Source organism: Marmota flaviventris, chromosome 11 (assembly GCF_047511675.1).
Source record: "Marmota flaviventris isolate mMarFla1 chromosome 11, mMarFla1.hap1, whole genome shotgun sequence".
NCBI lineage: Eukaryota > Metazoa > Chordata > Mammalia > Rodentia > Sciuridae > Marmota > Marmota flaviventris.
In genome coordinates, this window is record NC_092508.1 from 86,465,768 (window position 1) to 86,483,021 (window position 17,254).

Consider the following 17,254-nt stretch of genomic DNA (forward strand, 5'->3'; position numbering starts at 1 on the left):
ACCCTCCATTTTCACTCTGCATTTATCCCAAGGATAGCATTTGTCAGATCACACTGTAATTGTCTGCTTAATCTCTGTGCCTCTATCTTGTTTGAGTCACTGAAGGCCAAGGGCTGAACCTTTCACACCTGGATTCCCAGCTCCTATAGTACTTGCTGGCATGATAATCACAAGGATAAGTTCTACTTCAACAAAGCAACAAATTAATGAATGTACATTTAAACGTTTATTCAAATAGTTATGGGAGAATAGACAAACCAAAACAATTCATATGCAATGACAGATTAGAAGAAAATATATTTGGAGGTAAATGAGTTGTCCCAAACCACTAAAATTGCCTGTTTACAAGACTCACTCTGATATGCATGAGAACTTTCCTGACTTTTTCATCATTAGGTTCCAAATATATATATTGCACAGTACTTAGCTTTTAAATATATATCTGATGGATAACTTTTATTTTTTTTCTAGTTCTATTATCTTCTTGGTTTTAGTTATTTTTTTATTGGTCTGATGGATAACTTTTAGATTGACTAAATTATGATGATGATGATAATGAATTTGATGATCTTAACAAAGCATTTTTCATGCATCTACAAATTTTCTTTTACTTCAGTATCTTTTTCCACAAGTCTAAAAGAGTCTAGGGAAGCTTTCTTAGATCATTTTTAGAACTATGGTGCTCAATGGTGTCACTTTTTTAAATGTGTCTGGATATATGCACTCATTTGCTTTGCCCACCTCTTATTCTATGTATACTTTCCCTTTTTCTTGGTGCCAGGGAATTTTGCCTACCCTCTAAAGACCATATAATAAGTTCAGCACTTAACTCTGGGCAACACTGGCTTCTATAAATGTTTGGAAGAAAGATGCTTTCAGTAGCAATTAGCATCACAGAGGAGGTTCCTTTCTTTAGGAAAGTATACTGAAAAACTTTCTTGTGTAACCTTATTTATTGTTTTAGTGAAAATTTCTTCTAATGAAAATAAAATAGTTATCTAAATAGTGGATTTATGTAGATAGTTACAAAATATCAACCCATTATAAAAACTGATGCATGCATTTCCAGCTAACAATGTTGCCATTATTTTTTTCAAAAATATTCATCAGAAGACCCATAGGTAGACATTGTGACATTTGATATCCACAGAAATTTATTATTGATGACCATTCCTCTAAAACAAAAATGAAAATGTAAAAAGAAAAAGCCAATATTTTTACAGAAAGAAATCAACACAAAGAGGCTTGAGATATATTCTCTAAAACTCTCTTCCATGAATACATAAGTAATATTCCACCAGACACAGATGAAAATACCTGAGACTGAAGTGGCCAACGGATTTATTTCTTATGTTAGGACTTAATAACACTTAATAACAGTGACATTAATAGCTGATTCAGTTTGCATTGTCTTGGATTAATGTCATAAAGTTTTCATGAGTGACTACCCAGAGGTCTTGAGAAAATGATGAAGGAAGAGAGAGATGAATAGCAAGTTAGATATCATCTTACAAATTCAAACTGCCTTCCAAGTCATGAGAAGAAACTAATAAAATTATCTACTATGTACTATAATTTACTGCATTTACTATTTTGGTGTAATTTTTTACACATCTATATGCATCTGATATACATTGCTACATGCAATATATATTAATACAATTATATACATACATATATAGTTATATTAATTGTATGTATATAATTAATTAATATGTATATGTATGTATATATATATGTATATATATATATGTATATATATATATAAATTCTGCATATATTATGACTCCTGGGATCAAGTGTTCATTTCTCTCCTTCTCTCCATTTTCTCTTTCATATTGGATGTACACACATTCATTCCTTAAAAAAATTTTCAATTAATCACATTTCCTTGTCCCAAATAATAGCCACTATGTTTATAACTGGTGTGTAAACATTTATAGGACAGTCTTAGTATTATTGAGGCTTAAATCCTTGTGAACTCACATTAAGATACACCTTTTCCTCTTATTTTGGTACTGATACCATAGTCCCTCCAGCCATCTCAATGACTCATGCCATTGTTAGCATGGATTAGAAAACTCCAATTCAGTTTCCTTCACTGAAAATACTTTGTTGTTCTAGGTCCCATGCTGCCAAGCAAAGCCCCCAGGAGATACAATTAATTATTTCACTATACCTTATCATCATACTTTGAAATACCTCCCAATGTTCCAGGCACCAGGCACCAGGAAGTAGCTATTCTGAGAAGCTCATAGTGAGCTAAAAGAAATATTAGGGTAAGCAAAAGCTTGTATGTAAGTCTATATATGGAACCATATTAATTATTCTAATTATGTTCAGGTCATTCTCATGATCAGAAGGGAAAATGATCTATAAATTGCAGTTGAACATGTTGATCATCTAGAATCAAATGTCTCCTGCTTTGAGATTTACAAAATTATGGATAGCTTTAGATGTAAGTTTGGGATTCTATATACTAAGTCCTAGTAAAATTTGAAGTTTTTTAAAGCAGAAGCACTCCCTAAACTATGTACACTTAAGAAATGTCAACCTATCTTTAGATGCTAAATCTGGCTTTGGGGGTTATTTGTCCAATGTCCCTTAGAAGCCCTATTTAACATTACATGGCAGGAAAGATCAGCAATTTGTCCAGATTGGATGTGAGCCAGTCTGCCAGCATTGAGGAAGTGCTCAGCAGATACATCATGAGATATAGATGAGAAGAATGAATGGCAGTGGGATAGCTAGATAGCACCTGTTTATCAACTTACGTTGGAGGCGACAAATGAGGCAGGAGAAGAGACGACAACCTTTGATAAATGATAACAATCATGGCAGAAAGACCAGCCTGTAATCCTACATACAGACACTGCAATTTTTTATATAAAGTCTTCCTGTTGTGCTCATATACAATTGCAAACAATAGGTTTTCTTCTATACCAGTCTATCAAAAGGGTTCTGTTAGAATATATGTTTATAAATGGAAATGAACTGAACCAGAGACTTCCATCAGATTTTCTTGAGAAGAGTTTGGCTTTTAACACCAGAACCACACAATCCTTTTTTCCTCATAACATTTGTTCTAAGTTATTGTTATCATCCCCTTTGTTCTGACTTTGTGTTAATCAGCAACCATTCCAGATTCACCTTCTTAGGTCATTGGATGTACACAGTGGGTGACTTTAATAGTAAGTGTCATAATACCCCTCATATTTTGTGAAATAGTGTCAAAGGACCATCAGCTCTGCAAACCCTGATAATATTGACAAATGTAATTTTCCTGGATTCACAAAGCTGTGATGGGCCCCAGCCCTAAACTGGGATGATCACTCAGAAGGGGTATTTCATCCTGTGAAACCTGCTGTATGACTCATGTTTCACTAAGATAACTTTGCCTTATTTCTCCATGACTACAATCCTGGGCCACTGTAGTTTTCAAACAGATCTGCCACTTAATTGATTTTCTATTTAATAATGAGGTGATTGAGGATCTATTAAATTTTAATAGATCACAGTACTTTTTTGGCAATCTTGTTTGCTTTGGTGACTTTTATTAAAAATCAGAGAATGGAGATACATTTGGTTATATCATTTTGCCCCCTGTAATGGTTTGGATGTGAGGTGTTCCCAGAAGTTCATGTGTGAGACAATACGAGATGGTTTAGGAGAGAAATGATTCGGTTGTGAGAGTCTTAATGCAATCAGTGAATGAGTCCCCTGATAAGCATTAACTGAGTGGAAACTGAAGTGGTGAGGTATGGCTGGAGAAGGTGGGAATTAGGGAGTTGCTTTGGAGTCTACATTTGTATCTGGCACCTGGAGTTCTCTCTCTCTGTTTTCTGATCACCATGATGTGAGGTGCTTCCCTGTGCCACACAATCTGCCATGGTGTTCAGCCTCATTTATGAGGTTTCTATAGACTAAAACATTTGAAACCATGAGCCCTCAAATAAACTCTTCCTCCTCTATAATTGTGATAGTCAGGTCCTTTAATCACAGCAGCAAAAAAGCTAAACAACCCCAAATGGGGTTTCTCTTTCCTTCTTAAATTTCTCTCTCCTTCTTCCCCTCCCTCTCTCCCTCCTCATTCTCCCTCTATTTCACTACTACCTACAGAAAGAGAGAGTTGTGCCATTTTGTGCCATTCTTTCCATTACTTTCTTTTTCTTGACTATATCTTTAAGTTATAATCTTTTCTTCTTTGGGACTTGTTGCTTAGGTTTTCTTCTCAGTATGCAATTATTTTTATAGTGGTTCTGCCTTTCCTTTTATATTTGATCTGCTAATCACACATGTACATTGATGGTGGACACAAGCCATTAGGAATAGTATAAAAGCAGGAAAAAAACTTTAAAAATCTATTTTTTTTTAGATAATGTACAGCACTAGTAGTTTAAAGAAATCCAACTGTTTAGTTTTAGAACCTTACACCTAGGTCAGAAATGATGCCTTTGGAGACATGTGATTTGATGTTTTGGCTTCATGTAAGTGTACAACTTATTGTGTATATATTCTTTTAAAAAGAGGTGAACCAAAATTCCCAAGTTAGATAAAACAAGCGAGAAAGTATTCCATTGTACATGAATGGAGCCCAGAGAGGGACAAATAAGATTTTCAAAGAAGTTCTTAAGAAGCTGATCTTGATCTCAAGTCTGAGCCAGGCATGGTTTAATCTCTGCAGCCTATTTATACTCGTTAGTATACTAGTTAAGCAATGTTTTCTTGGGTATTTGTCCTCTCTTACTTTGTCTCATTATGGCTGGGAAAGCATGTCAGGCTTTGGGGTCCTGCTGAAAATCTTGGACTGTTTTCCAAATGCTGGGTTTGGCGGGGCACACATTATGTTTTGCCAAGAGCTTTCCCCATCATATTAAACCCCTGTGTATTTCAAGGGAAATTTTATCCTTGCATCTCTGATTTATTTACCCCTAACTCATCAAAATGTCATCTTGAAAATCCTACTATTTGATATTTAAGAACCCCCAGGAGCTTTGTTCCCAAGCCTTTTCATCTAGCAACCAGTGTGTTTCATTTGTTTTCCACTAAGAAATCCAGATTCTATTTGGAGATGGGCTGGTCAGGGCACCTCTTTGTATCTGAAGAACTTTCTTCAGTTTTCTGGAAGCCTTCCTTGTATTTCATTTCTCCTTCCTCACCCTCAATTTCTTTATTCTTCTTTTGGGAATTCTATTTGTGTGTGTGTGTGTGTGTGTGTGTGTGTGCGCGCGTGCGCGTGTGTGGCTTTGATTTAACATGCCCCTTATTCCTTGCCTCTCCTTGGAGTTCTGTAAGAATGGCTTTCCTGGTTACTGTCTAGGCAATGTATTGGTATAATCCAATTGTTGTGTAATAACCTAATTTCAGTCAGGGCAGCAGGGAAGAAAGAAAGAATTGCTCAATGTTAATAGTCTGTTGCTGTGGTGGTGTGTGTACTTCTTCTCTGCTTTGGAGCTAAATGAGTTTCAAATGTGAGCTTGGATGAGAGAAGCATGTTAACTAGTGCCTGGGTTTCCATGGCTTCAGAACATCTTACTATCACCTCAAGGCCCTCAGCATCTGGGCACTGGCCTCCTCTCTCCACACCCCCTGCCCTGTTGCTTTTGTTCCTCATGTTCTAGCCAGCATAGAATTCTGCAGTTTTCCAAATATGGAAACTTTGTTCCTACCTCCAAACCCTTGTGCTTGCTGTTCCTGGTGCTTGTATGGTTTTTCTTCCAATTATTTGCTTGATAAACTACACTCATCCTGACAATTGAAATGCCCTTTTCAAAGCCTGATTTTATGACTACTTAATCCAAGGTAGGTTCTTCCTCTCTCACAGAAACTTGTTTTTCTCTAATGACAACACATTTCATAATTTGCAGGAATAGAATGATGCCTTCCTTTACTTTCTTAATACATCTGTACATCTCTGCAGTGAAAGATCTTCAAGAAAGGACATCAGTAGTTAGCCTCTCATTGCATAGTGTAAGCCCAGAACACTTCCTAACACTGGAGTGGCTTAAACAAATATTTGAATTAATAAACACACTTGTGCTTGTGAAAAGGGAGGGAATATGAAACTGTGAAATCCTGGAAATGATTTCTAATAGAATTATTCAATTACATAATATATTATTAACAGCTTGAATATGGGAGAAGATATCTCAGTAAAACTAATTTTCTTAATAGATTTTTGAAAAGTTGAAGTGCTTTTGGATTTTTTTTGCAATTCAGGGAAAACCCAGCCTGATCAGTAGAATTATTCCCGCTCCCCAAAAGCTGTCCTTTGTTTTAAATAAGAAAACTGTATTCTCACAACGTCTTTCATCCTCAAAGCCTTCACAAGTATTAATTAATCCACAAAATGGTATCTGGCTCTAAAAGGTAGAATCTGTGACTTAAGGTTTATCTGCAAAAGCCTGCTTTGCCCCCAAGCCATGGCAACTTCCTGAGCTCTGTCCTCAAAATCCTCCTAGCTCAGGAGGAAGCAGATGATTCTCTGAAACCTGCCACAGGCTTTTGACTCCTGCAGGGTTATCCATAGACATGTCTTATTTCTTTTGATAAAAATAAATAAGATAAAGGTTTAACATGCTATAAACAGGGTTATGTTCCCTGAATAACTCTTTAGGGAGAGGGAAATTACTCTGAAAATAATTTGGTTTCATGAACAGTTGTATTATAGTATATATAAGATCAAGAAATAAATCCATTAGTATATTTAATGTTTCATGTTTAAAGTTGATGCTGCATTCTAAACATTTCTTAAGCAATCACACTGCTTCTCAGTAAATTATTTTAATCTTCCACTGAAAGCCTGTGGGTTTGCATACCATGTGGCATAAATGACATCACCTGCCAGCAAACTGGGTAGTGTCCATCATGAGATTTTTAGACTCCAATTAGCGAAGTAAGTTTCCTGGATATTACTTGAAAGAAATGCATTGTTTTTTGTTGTTGTTGTTGTTGTTAACCCTGGACACAATCAACTTTATTAAAGAGAACTTTAAATAAGAGATGAAGCACCCCTCCCAATCTTTCATATTGGAGCATCCACATGAAAGATTTCATTTTAAAGTGCATCTTTTTCCTCCAAAGGGGGTGGATCTAATGGGATGTTTCCAAGTTATACCTAAAGCCAAAGTCTCTTATGAGTCCTGGAAAATGTTCTGGAGAGTTCTCTGGATATGAGATAAAGGAAGTAAGATTTGTAATGTAGCACATTTTAGAAATAAATAAGCTTGAGGATTCATATGATAAAAATAATAAATAATCACACCAATTTAAAAGCATTTATTAAGTTTTCTAAAGGATCTGTATGTATATTATGCCATATGAAAATTCCTCCTGGTAGGTATTGCCAAGAGAAACTAAAGCAAGAATAAAGGAATATAAGGTTATGGGGAAAAGGAATATAAGGTTATATTAGATGTACAAAAGATTTTATGGGTTCTTGGAAACAATTCAAGTCTTAGTAAATGGCAATGTAGAGTTCAAAATTAATCAGATTTGTTTTTTTTTCCTTGTGGGGAGGGGTTGATGGTTAATTGGCATTGCACCCACAATGGAAAATTCATCAATAGGAGTTTGTAGTAAAGATGACATTTCTATCTTAAAAATAACATTGATACAGACATGCAATTTAAGTAGATGTGGATGGATAAAAGTTGAATATTACTGTTGTTTAAAAGACACAGTAAGATAAATTATTACTCAGAGAATCTAGGGAAACCCAAGTCAGGACTATGACATAAACTGATTAGTAATTTCAAAAGTTTATAGAACTAATGTGTGTTTGTGTGTGTGTGTGTGTGTGTGTGTGTGTGAGAGAGAGAGAGAGAGAGAGAGAGAGAGAGAGAGAGAGAGAGAAATATACATATATGCATATAAAAAGATTTAGAGCAATTACAGAATAAGGGCTTAAAATTATAGCTTTACTATTAGGAATATATCTATGAACATCTGAGGTCAACATTATTTTAATAAACCTTTAATATCTTTCTGTTACATCAATTGACTAATATGTGTTTCACACTAGTGCCAAAGCAATAGAAGTGAAAGAACAATATAATAAAGAAAATACAAGTCATGGCCTTTAACTACAAGGCATTTGCAGTCCAGTCTTGAAATGGAACAAGTATGTTGTGAATTATATTATATATATATATATATATATATATATATATTATATATATAATATATTATATATATATTATTTATATTATAAACACAATTATGTATATTATAAACACAAATTTGTATATGAGCATGTGCTGAGATGAAAGAAAGATAATTTCTACAGAAAATTCCAGTTCTCCCAGGTAAGAGCCATGCCTTAATCACATTATTCCTGGCATGAGGGTATGTATTTGGAAGTATATAATAATATGAATCAGAAACCATGAGAGAAGTCTATAGACTTAATACCAAAAAAGAATGAAAGCTTTCATTTGAGAGTTGTAACAAGGAAAATGAAGTAATTATGATAGTATTGAGGGAAGGTTAGTCTGGAATCACTACCTGTGATCAGTGGAGTAGCATAATGAAGTGTGGTAAGATCAGAAACACTGGAAGGCCTCATGAGGGTGTGTGTGTATGTGCACAGTATAAACATAGGAAATCCAGAAACATAGGGGCTGAACTGCTTCAGAAAATGGTGACATATGTGAAGGGTCATAGGGAAAATGAAGAATCCAAAGAAAACGTGTTTTAGGCATCAATAAATATTTGCTGCTAATAAAGATGGACTTGATGGAAAGGGGAACTCTGGAAGGTTCTGCTGATGGGTTCCCATTGGGAAATCTCACTTCTGTTACAACACTGGGAAAGAGTCTTGAAACAAATGTCAAGGTAGTGCTCAGCAATATAAGATAAAATAAAAAGAGAAAATATCCAAGTATATATCTGTATATTATAAACTTGCAAGTAAAACCAAAAGTCATTAACTTTTAATTCATGAACTCATTCAATACATATTTATGGCCTTTTCCCCATTATTCTAGAAGTCATTTATTGCAATCACTAAATTAATAATTATTGCTAATTTTAATATTCTAGCAACCTTTAGAATAACAGGAACAGAATAATGAACATAGGAGACAAAACTTCTGCTCTCAAAGAACTAACATTCTTTGTTAGTTAATGGATTGACATCTAAAATTGTATAGTATGCCAAATGGGTAAAGTCTACAGAGAACATTTAAAAGGATAAGAAAGAAGAACTGTGGATGAAAATGTCATGCATTTATTTGTGTGTTTATTTAAAGTAGATTATGGCAGACCTATTTTTAAAAGGTAATATTAGAACAGAGATGTGAAGTAAATGAAAAATGAGACTTACAAATTACTGGGTACTAGATGAACTGCATTGTAAACAGAAAAGAAAAGCTAAATGGAATGGCCCTGCAGAAGTAAGCTATCAGCTTGGTTGGAGGAAAATAAGCCAGAGAGAAGAGGGGGAGAGGTAAGGACAGAGAGATTGTGGGACTTATAAAATATGTGAACTACTGGGTGTTTTTCAACTTTTATCTTGGGGTGATGGAAGTCACAGAGTATTTTGAGACAAGGAATGATATGGACTGAAAACTTGTGTCCTCCTCAAAGTTCATATGTCAAAATCTTAAACTCCAATATGAATGTATTGGAGGTGGCAACTTTGGGAGTTAGTTTATGAGTAGGAAGCCTTCGTGAATGGGATTAGTGATTTTACAAAAGTCAACTTGGAGAGCTCTCACTCTCTACCACGTGAGGGTATAGTGAGAACTCTATAGTCTTAAATTAGGAACCTGACCATGCTGGTACACTGATCTAGGGCTTTCAGATTCCAGAACCATATGAAATATATCTCTGTTGTTTATACACCACTGAGTCTGTGGTACTTTGCCATTGCAGCTTGAATGGACTAAGACAGTGGTATAGCAGCCTCTGGACAGCAGGCCTATCCTGCCAACACCATGTAAGTGAGCTTGAAAGCAGATGCCTCCCAGGAAGAAGTTCAGATGTGATCCTTGTTCTAGCTGCCATCTTGATTGCCACCTTTGAGTATCTCTGAGCTAGAGGGTACTGGTAAGACATGCCCAGATTCCTGAACCACAGAACATGAGATAATAACACATGCTGTTTTAAGTTGCTGAGCTTAGTGATAATTTATTTTGTAGCAGTACATCAAAGCATACATTAACGTAGTAAATTCATCACTCACCAGTTGTTCCAGTGGAGGAATTACTTCTTTCAAGACATGCTGTGAATGGTTCCTTCTGTGTCGGGATATCTGCAAATATATTGGCATTTGATACCATTACATTATTTTCTTTAAAAAGCTATAAATGATTTAAAAGTTCATAATTCAGTAAGTATGCTCATGAAAATAAGCATATTCAGATTCATTCAAGAAGGTGAATATAATACTTATAAAATCAGAAGTATTTTAGATGTCAATTGATTTGAATAAAGTTTGTATTTGAACATAGCTAGCAGCCACATCTTGTATCCCATATAGTCTTTTAACTGTTTAACCTTGACACACCTTTCATCAAGTAGCGAGATCTATGATCTCTCATTTTGAAACTGGCTATAGCTTTACGCCAAAAAATATGATAGAAATACCACTACAATTCAAAGGTTAGAACATTATGCACTCCCCACTTGAAACTCTCATCTTGTAAAATGGTTGCCATATTGTGAGGAAATGCAAATCACTCCCCACAGAATGACCATAAGGAGAGGCTTCATAGGACTTCATAGGTCACAGCAACCACCATCTTTCTCCAATCCTATGAGTATGAAGACTTCCTGATGATCTTAGCACCCAGCCATGGAGACACCTCAGCCTTTAAGTGTCCCAGGAGAGCCCTCAAACATCATAGGATAGAAATAAGCTGTTCCAACAGCTGAATATCTAAAGTATTTTATTGACATAAATAGAACATTATAAAGTAAGTGTTTAACATAATAAATTAAGTGTTTTACACCTCTGTGTTTTAGGTTGTTTAAAAATGCAGCAATAATAAGTGGAACAAAATATTTCATACTGAAACATTTTGTCTTCATGATATGACCTCAGCTTTTTCAGAATCAATGGTAGTAAAATTTTTCCTATGTTACTGAGATGTAATTAAAAACAAAAATCACATGATAAGTACTCATGGAATAAATAAAACTTAGCCTTTTTGTTCTTTCCCCTGAAGAGATATCATAGACAAATTCTATTATAAACAGGAAAAGGAAAAGAAGGAACTTATGATTATATCTCTTTGATAACTTAAAGACTCTCAGTAATAGTACTATTCATATTCTACATGAAGAAAAGAAAATAGGGAAGGAGGAGGAAGTGAGGAAGAATAGAAGATAGGAGGGAAAGCCAGGGGGGCGGGGGGAAAGAGAGTGGTGAGAGAGAAGTTAGAATAAAAAATGACTAAGTACCTGATGTAGAAAAGGACTTGGCTGTCTTTGCTCTGGTTACTGGCACATGTAACTGAAGGAATTAGATCAATGTCTATGAATATTTTAAGGGAATCATATTACCAAAGAAACCAGCAGCCTCGCCTAAAAAAATTCCATGACTATACAATCCTGGAACCCCATATCTGCTCCACAAAAATTGGATTATAAAGGAAGTATACAACCAAAGAGATCGTTTTCCCCAATGTCCACTCCATATATGGTCCATGGGAGATAATACAGAAGGAATAACCTGTAAAAAGAAGGGCCAGAAACCCTAGAGAACAAAATATTTAGGGAATTCTCCTAGAAAGGAGAACCAAATCTATCACTAAGGCCAGTGTAGGAGTTTCAAAATCCTGCCACTAAGGATCTAATTATTGATTTGGTCCAATAATTGATGGATGTTTACCATTTTGCTTTTTTACTAGAAAGAGGGGTTTTGGCATATCTATTTCAGTTATCAAGTTATTGCTCCATCGTTGCATACAGAAAGTCGTGGCTAAAGTGGAACAGATAACTTTTTTTGAAGTTCTAAATCCCTCAAAAAAGACCTGAACCTTATGGAAAGAGTTATTTCTTACTGGAGATTATGGAAATAGAGCTTGATGCATCAGTTGGATGAGATTTTTGGATGTCTCTTTAGAGAGGTGAATGATGTATAGCTAAGTGTTGAAATATGTGTGCAAAGTGGCAAATGGTGAAGGGGAAGAAATATTTTGTATTCTGACTCTGAGGCACATACTTTGACCACCTTTCTCAGACTACCTTACCACTGGAGTGGACATATGACTAGGTCAGACCAATGGAATATGAGCAGAAACAATGAAGCAATAATACTAGAGCTATTATCCAGTGAGTGCTTCCCTTCCATTCCCTCTTTATTCATATACTGACTAGGAGGAAATAATGAACTAGTCTCTATGAAATGGTGAATATATAAGAGGAATGAGTTTGGGTTCTGAATCTTCAAATTGAGAAATCCAAGCCCAGATGCAAAAAGATCATTTTGTTTTCATCAGTAAACTTTTTATTTGTAATAGTTTTATATTTAGAGAAAAGTTGCAGAGAGAGTTTCTATAGAAAACTTCCTTCTTTTAGATAAGTGTGAAATAAATTCCTACTTCTTGGAGGCATCATATATTTAAGAGAATTTTATAGCTGCTAGCAATATCCTAAAAAAAAAAAGATGACCATGATTAGAGCTCAATTGATGTCAAAATGAAAGGTCTTATGCATAAGGAAACTGAGAACAAAATAGTGACTTAATGGGAAGGAATCCAGAAACTCTAACTTCATTCTGGTTATCCACTGATATTTCAGGTTCTCAGCAGTGGGAGAATTGTTTATTTGGCATTTAAATCTCTTAAAGAACCAGAAATTTACTTTCTACTGTTACAAATTCAGAGTTTACATCTCTTAGCTACTCATTATACTAAGATTTGTTCTCTCCATTGAAAATTTAATACATGTTTTACATTCAACTTAAAAGAGTGGAAGAGTTCTGGGGTGGGGGAGTTTTTATTTTATTTCCTCAAAACTTAACTAGATGTCCAGTCTTAGGGCAAAAGTCATTCTCCTGGCATGTAAAGTACTTCACATGTAAAAAAAAAAAAAATAGCACTAAGCAAATGGTGCACAGTACTGATGAACAGGCCCCTGGCCATTCACCCATGTTAGTTTTATCATTTCTTTTATGGCCAGTATTTCTCCTTTTACATCACCAGAGCTGGAATTTGATAGGTACATTGCTCTACCATATTCTAAGTGTTTCCTTCCACTTATTTGTGGAAAGCTTTTTTCTAAGGCAGTGCATCTAATTGTGTTTTATACATATCATCAAGAGCACAAGATATTATTTCAGCTGGTGACTTTTAAAGTTTTGTTTATTATTTATAAAATCTTAAGACTTAGTAGAAAAATTATCACATGAAAGCCATTTTACTAGTTTCCTTTAAAATAAAACTATTCAGGTTTAAGTAATATAATTACATAAGTAGTATATGGTATTAAATATGGGCAAAAGCTCACTATCATACTAAGTTAATGACCAAAGTTTTGGAATAATTTTATTAAAAAATCTGAACAGAAATGCCCTTTCACTGAAAACATATTTATATCTCTGTAAAAAAAGAGTCCCATTGAGTCCATGGTGTAAAGAAGAATTCAAGTTGGACATTATCTAAAGATAATGCTATCTGCTAACATTAATTTGAGTACTTATGTTTTCCAAAAACTGCTCTATGTCTTTTGCATACACTAGCATATTTAATTCTAACCTAAACCCTTAAGAGGTCAATGATCTTGTTTCGTAAGTATGGGAATACAGCCCCAGAGAGATTCAACAATATTAGTAAATTCATAGCTTGTAAAAGACTGAAGTGACTTTTAATCTAGATCTAACACTGTACTATTCTGTTTTATTTTATACACACACACACACACGTGTGCGCACACACATATGTATATCAGCAGTCACTAAATTCATAGGGACCTAGAATGTTCAGACCTCTGTGTATGCAGAAGAAAATGTTTCTAAGGTGGGAATTTAAAAGAGAGTCAAAATTATAAGTTTGCACACATTTATATGGGAACTTAAGAATCAGGTTTCAAATCTGTTATGAATCAGCTTTATATTCCTTTAGGGGAAGTAATATTGCTGATAATTCCTAAATCAATAAGCTAGCCAATCTATCATGTTCAACCAAGTTATGAAGATGTTGGAAAAAGAGAATTTTCATCACCTGTCTTTTGCTGCAATGCTCTTTTCATAAAAGCATTAGACAAAGAAATATATCATCCCAAATCAGATTATGCTGACTGAGACTGATGTTAAGAAATCTGGATCTGAAACAGCTTAATTGCCTCATATGTATATCATGAAAAGTTAAAATATGTCAAATTTAATGACTGTAAAGAAATATATATATAAATAATTAAAAGAAAACTAGGGGTCAACCAAGATCTCATGAGTTAAGTATGAAGGGAAAAAAGGCTTTCCTAAGCCATATTATGAAGAATAGAACATTTCATAGTGCTCGTGTAAGTATTTATCAATAACTTATTATTATCATATAATTGTGCAATTATTATAGGACATCCTCTTGAGAAATCCTGCAATATAAGATGTCCTTTTGATCCATTCCTGTTCAGCCAGAAGCTATTTTATGTTTAGTATACTCATATGTCAGTAATTTCTAGTAGTAGATATTCAAAATATACTTGCTTATGGTATCAAATATCTCTACTATTATCATGGCAAAAAGCATATTTCAATTTAGACTGTGCTATTCTTTTTCAAGAATTTTAAAACTTTTAAACGTATCTGATAGGGAAAATGTATATTTTTATATTAATTGTATCTGATAACTAATTTTCTTCTATAAATTGCTTCAAGATAAATTTTAGAATCTGGCCACAGTGCACTAAGTCCTTCTCACTTTGAATGGAAATGTTAAATAATTATTGAAGTTTGAAAACTAGATAGCAACATAAATATTAGCAGTAGGTTGATCCAACTTTATTTTAATAAATTAATTTCTCAATCACAAAAGTATTTATTCTGGGAAATACTGGGAAGCCTTAAAGTATTGTTTTTATGCATAAATTCTTTCTTTTTTGGTTTCCAAATGTTCTTAAATAGTATAGAGATCCTCCCTGTAAACACAGATGCATGTGTATGGATGTCTATCACATATTTAAGTGTTCACAGCCTCATTTTGTTTGCTAGATTTACACTCCTTGTAAATTATGAAATGTTGGCTTCGATATCATGAAGAGGTTCAATATCATGAACCTCTATATTTATTTACAATTTTCTAGCACAAAGAGAGCTTGACAATTCAAAGTTTGTCTAGCCTATTTATTGAGAACATCACTTAAGAGTTTCTTTTGAGGTGACATGTTTATGTCCTAAGCTGTTTTCCTGTCACCACCTTCTGCATCTTAAGTAACTAAGCTTTGATGATAAACATGTGACCCTTACTGAGGAAGAAAGATAATGTCATGTCAGAGCTCATCTGTGTTGGTGTGTGAGCAATCCTTTTTCTTGGTGATGCCATCTTCCTACTGAATCACCATGTCCTGTAAATAGGAATGTACCATTGAAAAAGTTTGAAATATAAATGTGCTCTGACATGATTCCCTTGAACCCAATATCAGATTGATCTAAATGACTTAAAAATTTTATATCAAATCTGTATTTTCTTTCCTTACAACCACCCACCACCCTCCTCTTACACTCCTGCTCCGCACGTTCCCAGGTTCTTTACTTTTCTAATTGTGCAAACTAAAGTGGAAAACGAAGGTATTCAGCATGCATAATGTACATTTTAGTTTAAATCCATCTTTTTTCTTATTAGAATAGGCATCATAACTAAGTTTTTCAGATATCTTTTCCTCCAAAAAGAGGAATTAAAAGTCAATTTTTCAAATTGTCGTCATCTTTTCTTTCATTCCTTTATCATCTTTATCTATTTAAAGAATATGACACTGATGGGTGGGATTAGTATGTGATATATTACATATTGTAAAAATAACAGAATTTGAGCATATTATTTTCCTTGTGTAGGAGGGTCTACTATGAAAGTTATATATAAACATGAAACATTCCACATAACTCTGATTTTAAATAGATTAGCATTTTTGATGAAAGTTTATATCTTGTGGCTTAGAATTGAAATGAAATCACTTGAAGGAAAGCATTGGTTTGTTCCAACATTTTCACAGACGTGTACATTTTCTGAGGCATACCTCCCATTAGCAAACTCCCTGGATACTTGGATGAAAAACAGAAATAAATCTGTGGTTAAGTTTAGTTTTTATCTTCACAGTTTCTCAAAGTTTTTTTGGTGTATCCCAATTCTTATATTCAGATTTTCATTTGTTTTGCCAAATTCTATTTCTTAAAGTTATCACAATCAGAAATTAAGGAAAGTTAGTGATGCTTGATTTTATTTCATTTTGGAATGTGGAGATGTGGCCAATATTTCTTTTACTCACAATCATTTAGTTGTTTAGAAATAATAAACATCAATCCAAATGATGGCTATATTTTTAAACCATATGTATGTGGTAGGTAACAGCTTTTCAGAAGAAAAGGAAAGTTAAGAGATTGGAGGACTTTACCTTATCATGCATTTCATCTTCTAATTTTAACTATATGTAGATGTGTAAAATTCATCCAGGTTCACAATTATTCTAACACTACTTTAAATTTGTCTTATCATAGTCCTAGGGAGGCAATGACATAAACCAGATAAATCTAAATTACTCTATTTTGCACCTTTTTAGTGTATAACAATAAATTGTTTAACATTTATACATTCTTCCCTCCTGTTGTCAGTCATATACCTGAAACAATTTATTATGTCTTTTATGCCTTGCAGAAAATGAAAAGGAACAATCCAAAAAGCTTCTTGAGGACACATTAAAGTTTATCAGCATACTAGAAATCTGTTGAATGCTCTGCTGAGCATCTGTGTCACCTGCAATACTCTAGAGACTCACAGGCCTGGGTGAGTCCAGTGAGTTTGACTCAGCCTCACCACATTTTTCTATCTTCCAGAGAGCCAAAGGGAAGCACTTAGTATTTCTTATCATTTCCAACTGCTTGGAATTATTTCCTTGCTTTATTTCATCCCAAATGCATATGTTTCTCCAAGAGAAAAATCAGACTGTCTCATGATTTTCCCGTTTAAATAAAAATTCATTGTATATGGTATGTACATTTGCTTGTTTTTGATGAACATTATTTCCTTTAGTCTGGTTATATCTTTTTCAGTTACTTTCAGTATAATGTCAATCTTCAAGAATTTTCTCAAACTGAGAG

The 17,254-nt window shown here is 34.1% G+C and overlaps 1 protein-coding gene across 1 annotated transcript in view; it reads right to left on the minus strand.

The window, feature by feature from the left end:
• The window catches only part of Arhgap15 (Rho GTPase activating protein 15), a 630,363-nt gene that overhangs the window by 541,846 nt on the left and 71,263 nt on the right, over positions 1–17,254 (minus strand). Inside the window, exon 3 of the mRNA XM_071619213.1 lies at positions 10,187–10,255. Coding sequence (XP_071475314.1) covers positions 10,187–10,255 — 69 coding nt within the window. The remainder of the gene's footprint in view (positions 1–10,186; positions 10,256–17,254) is intronic.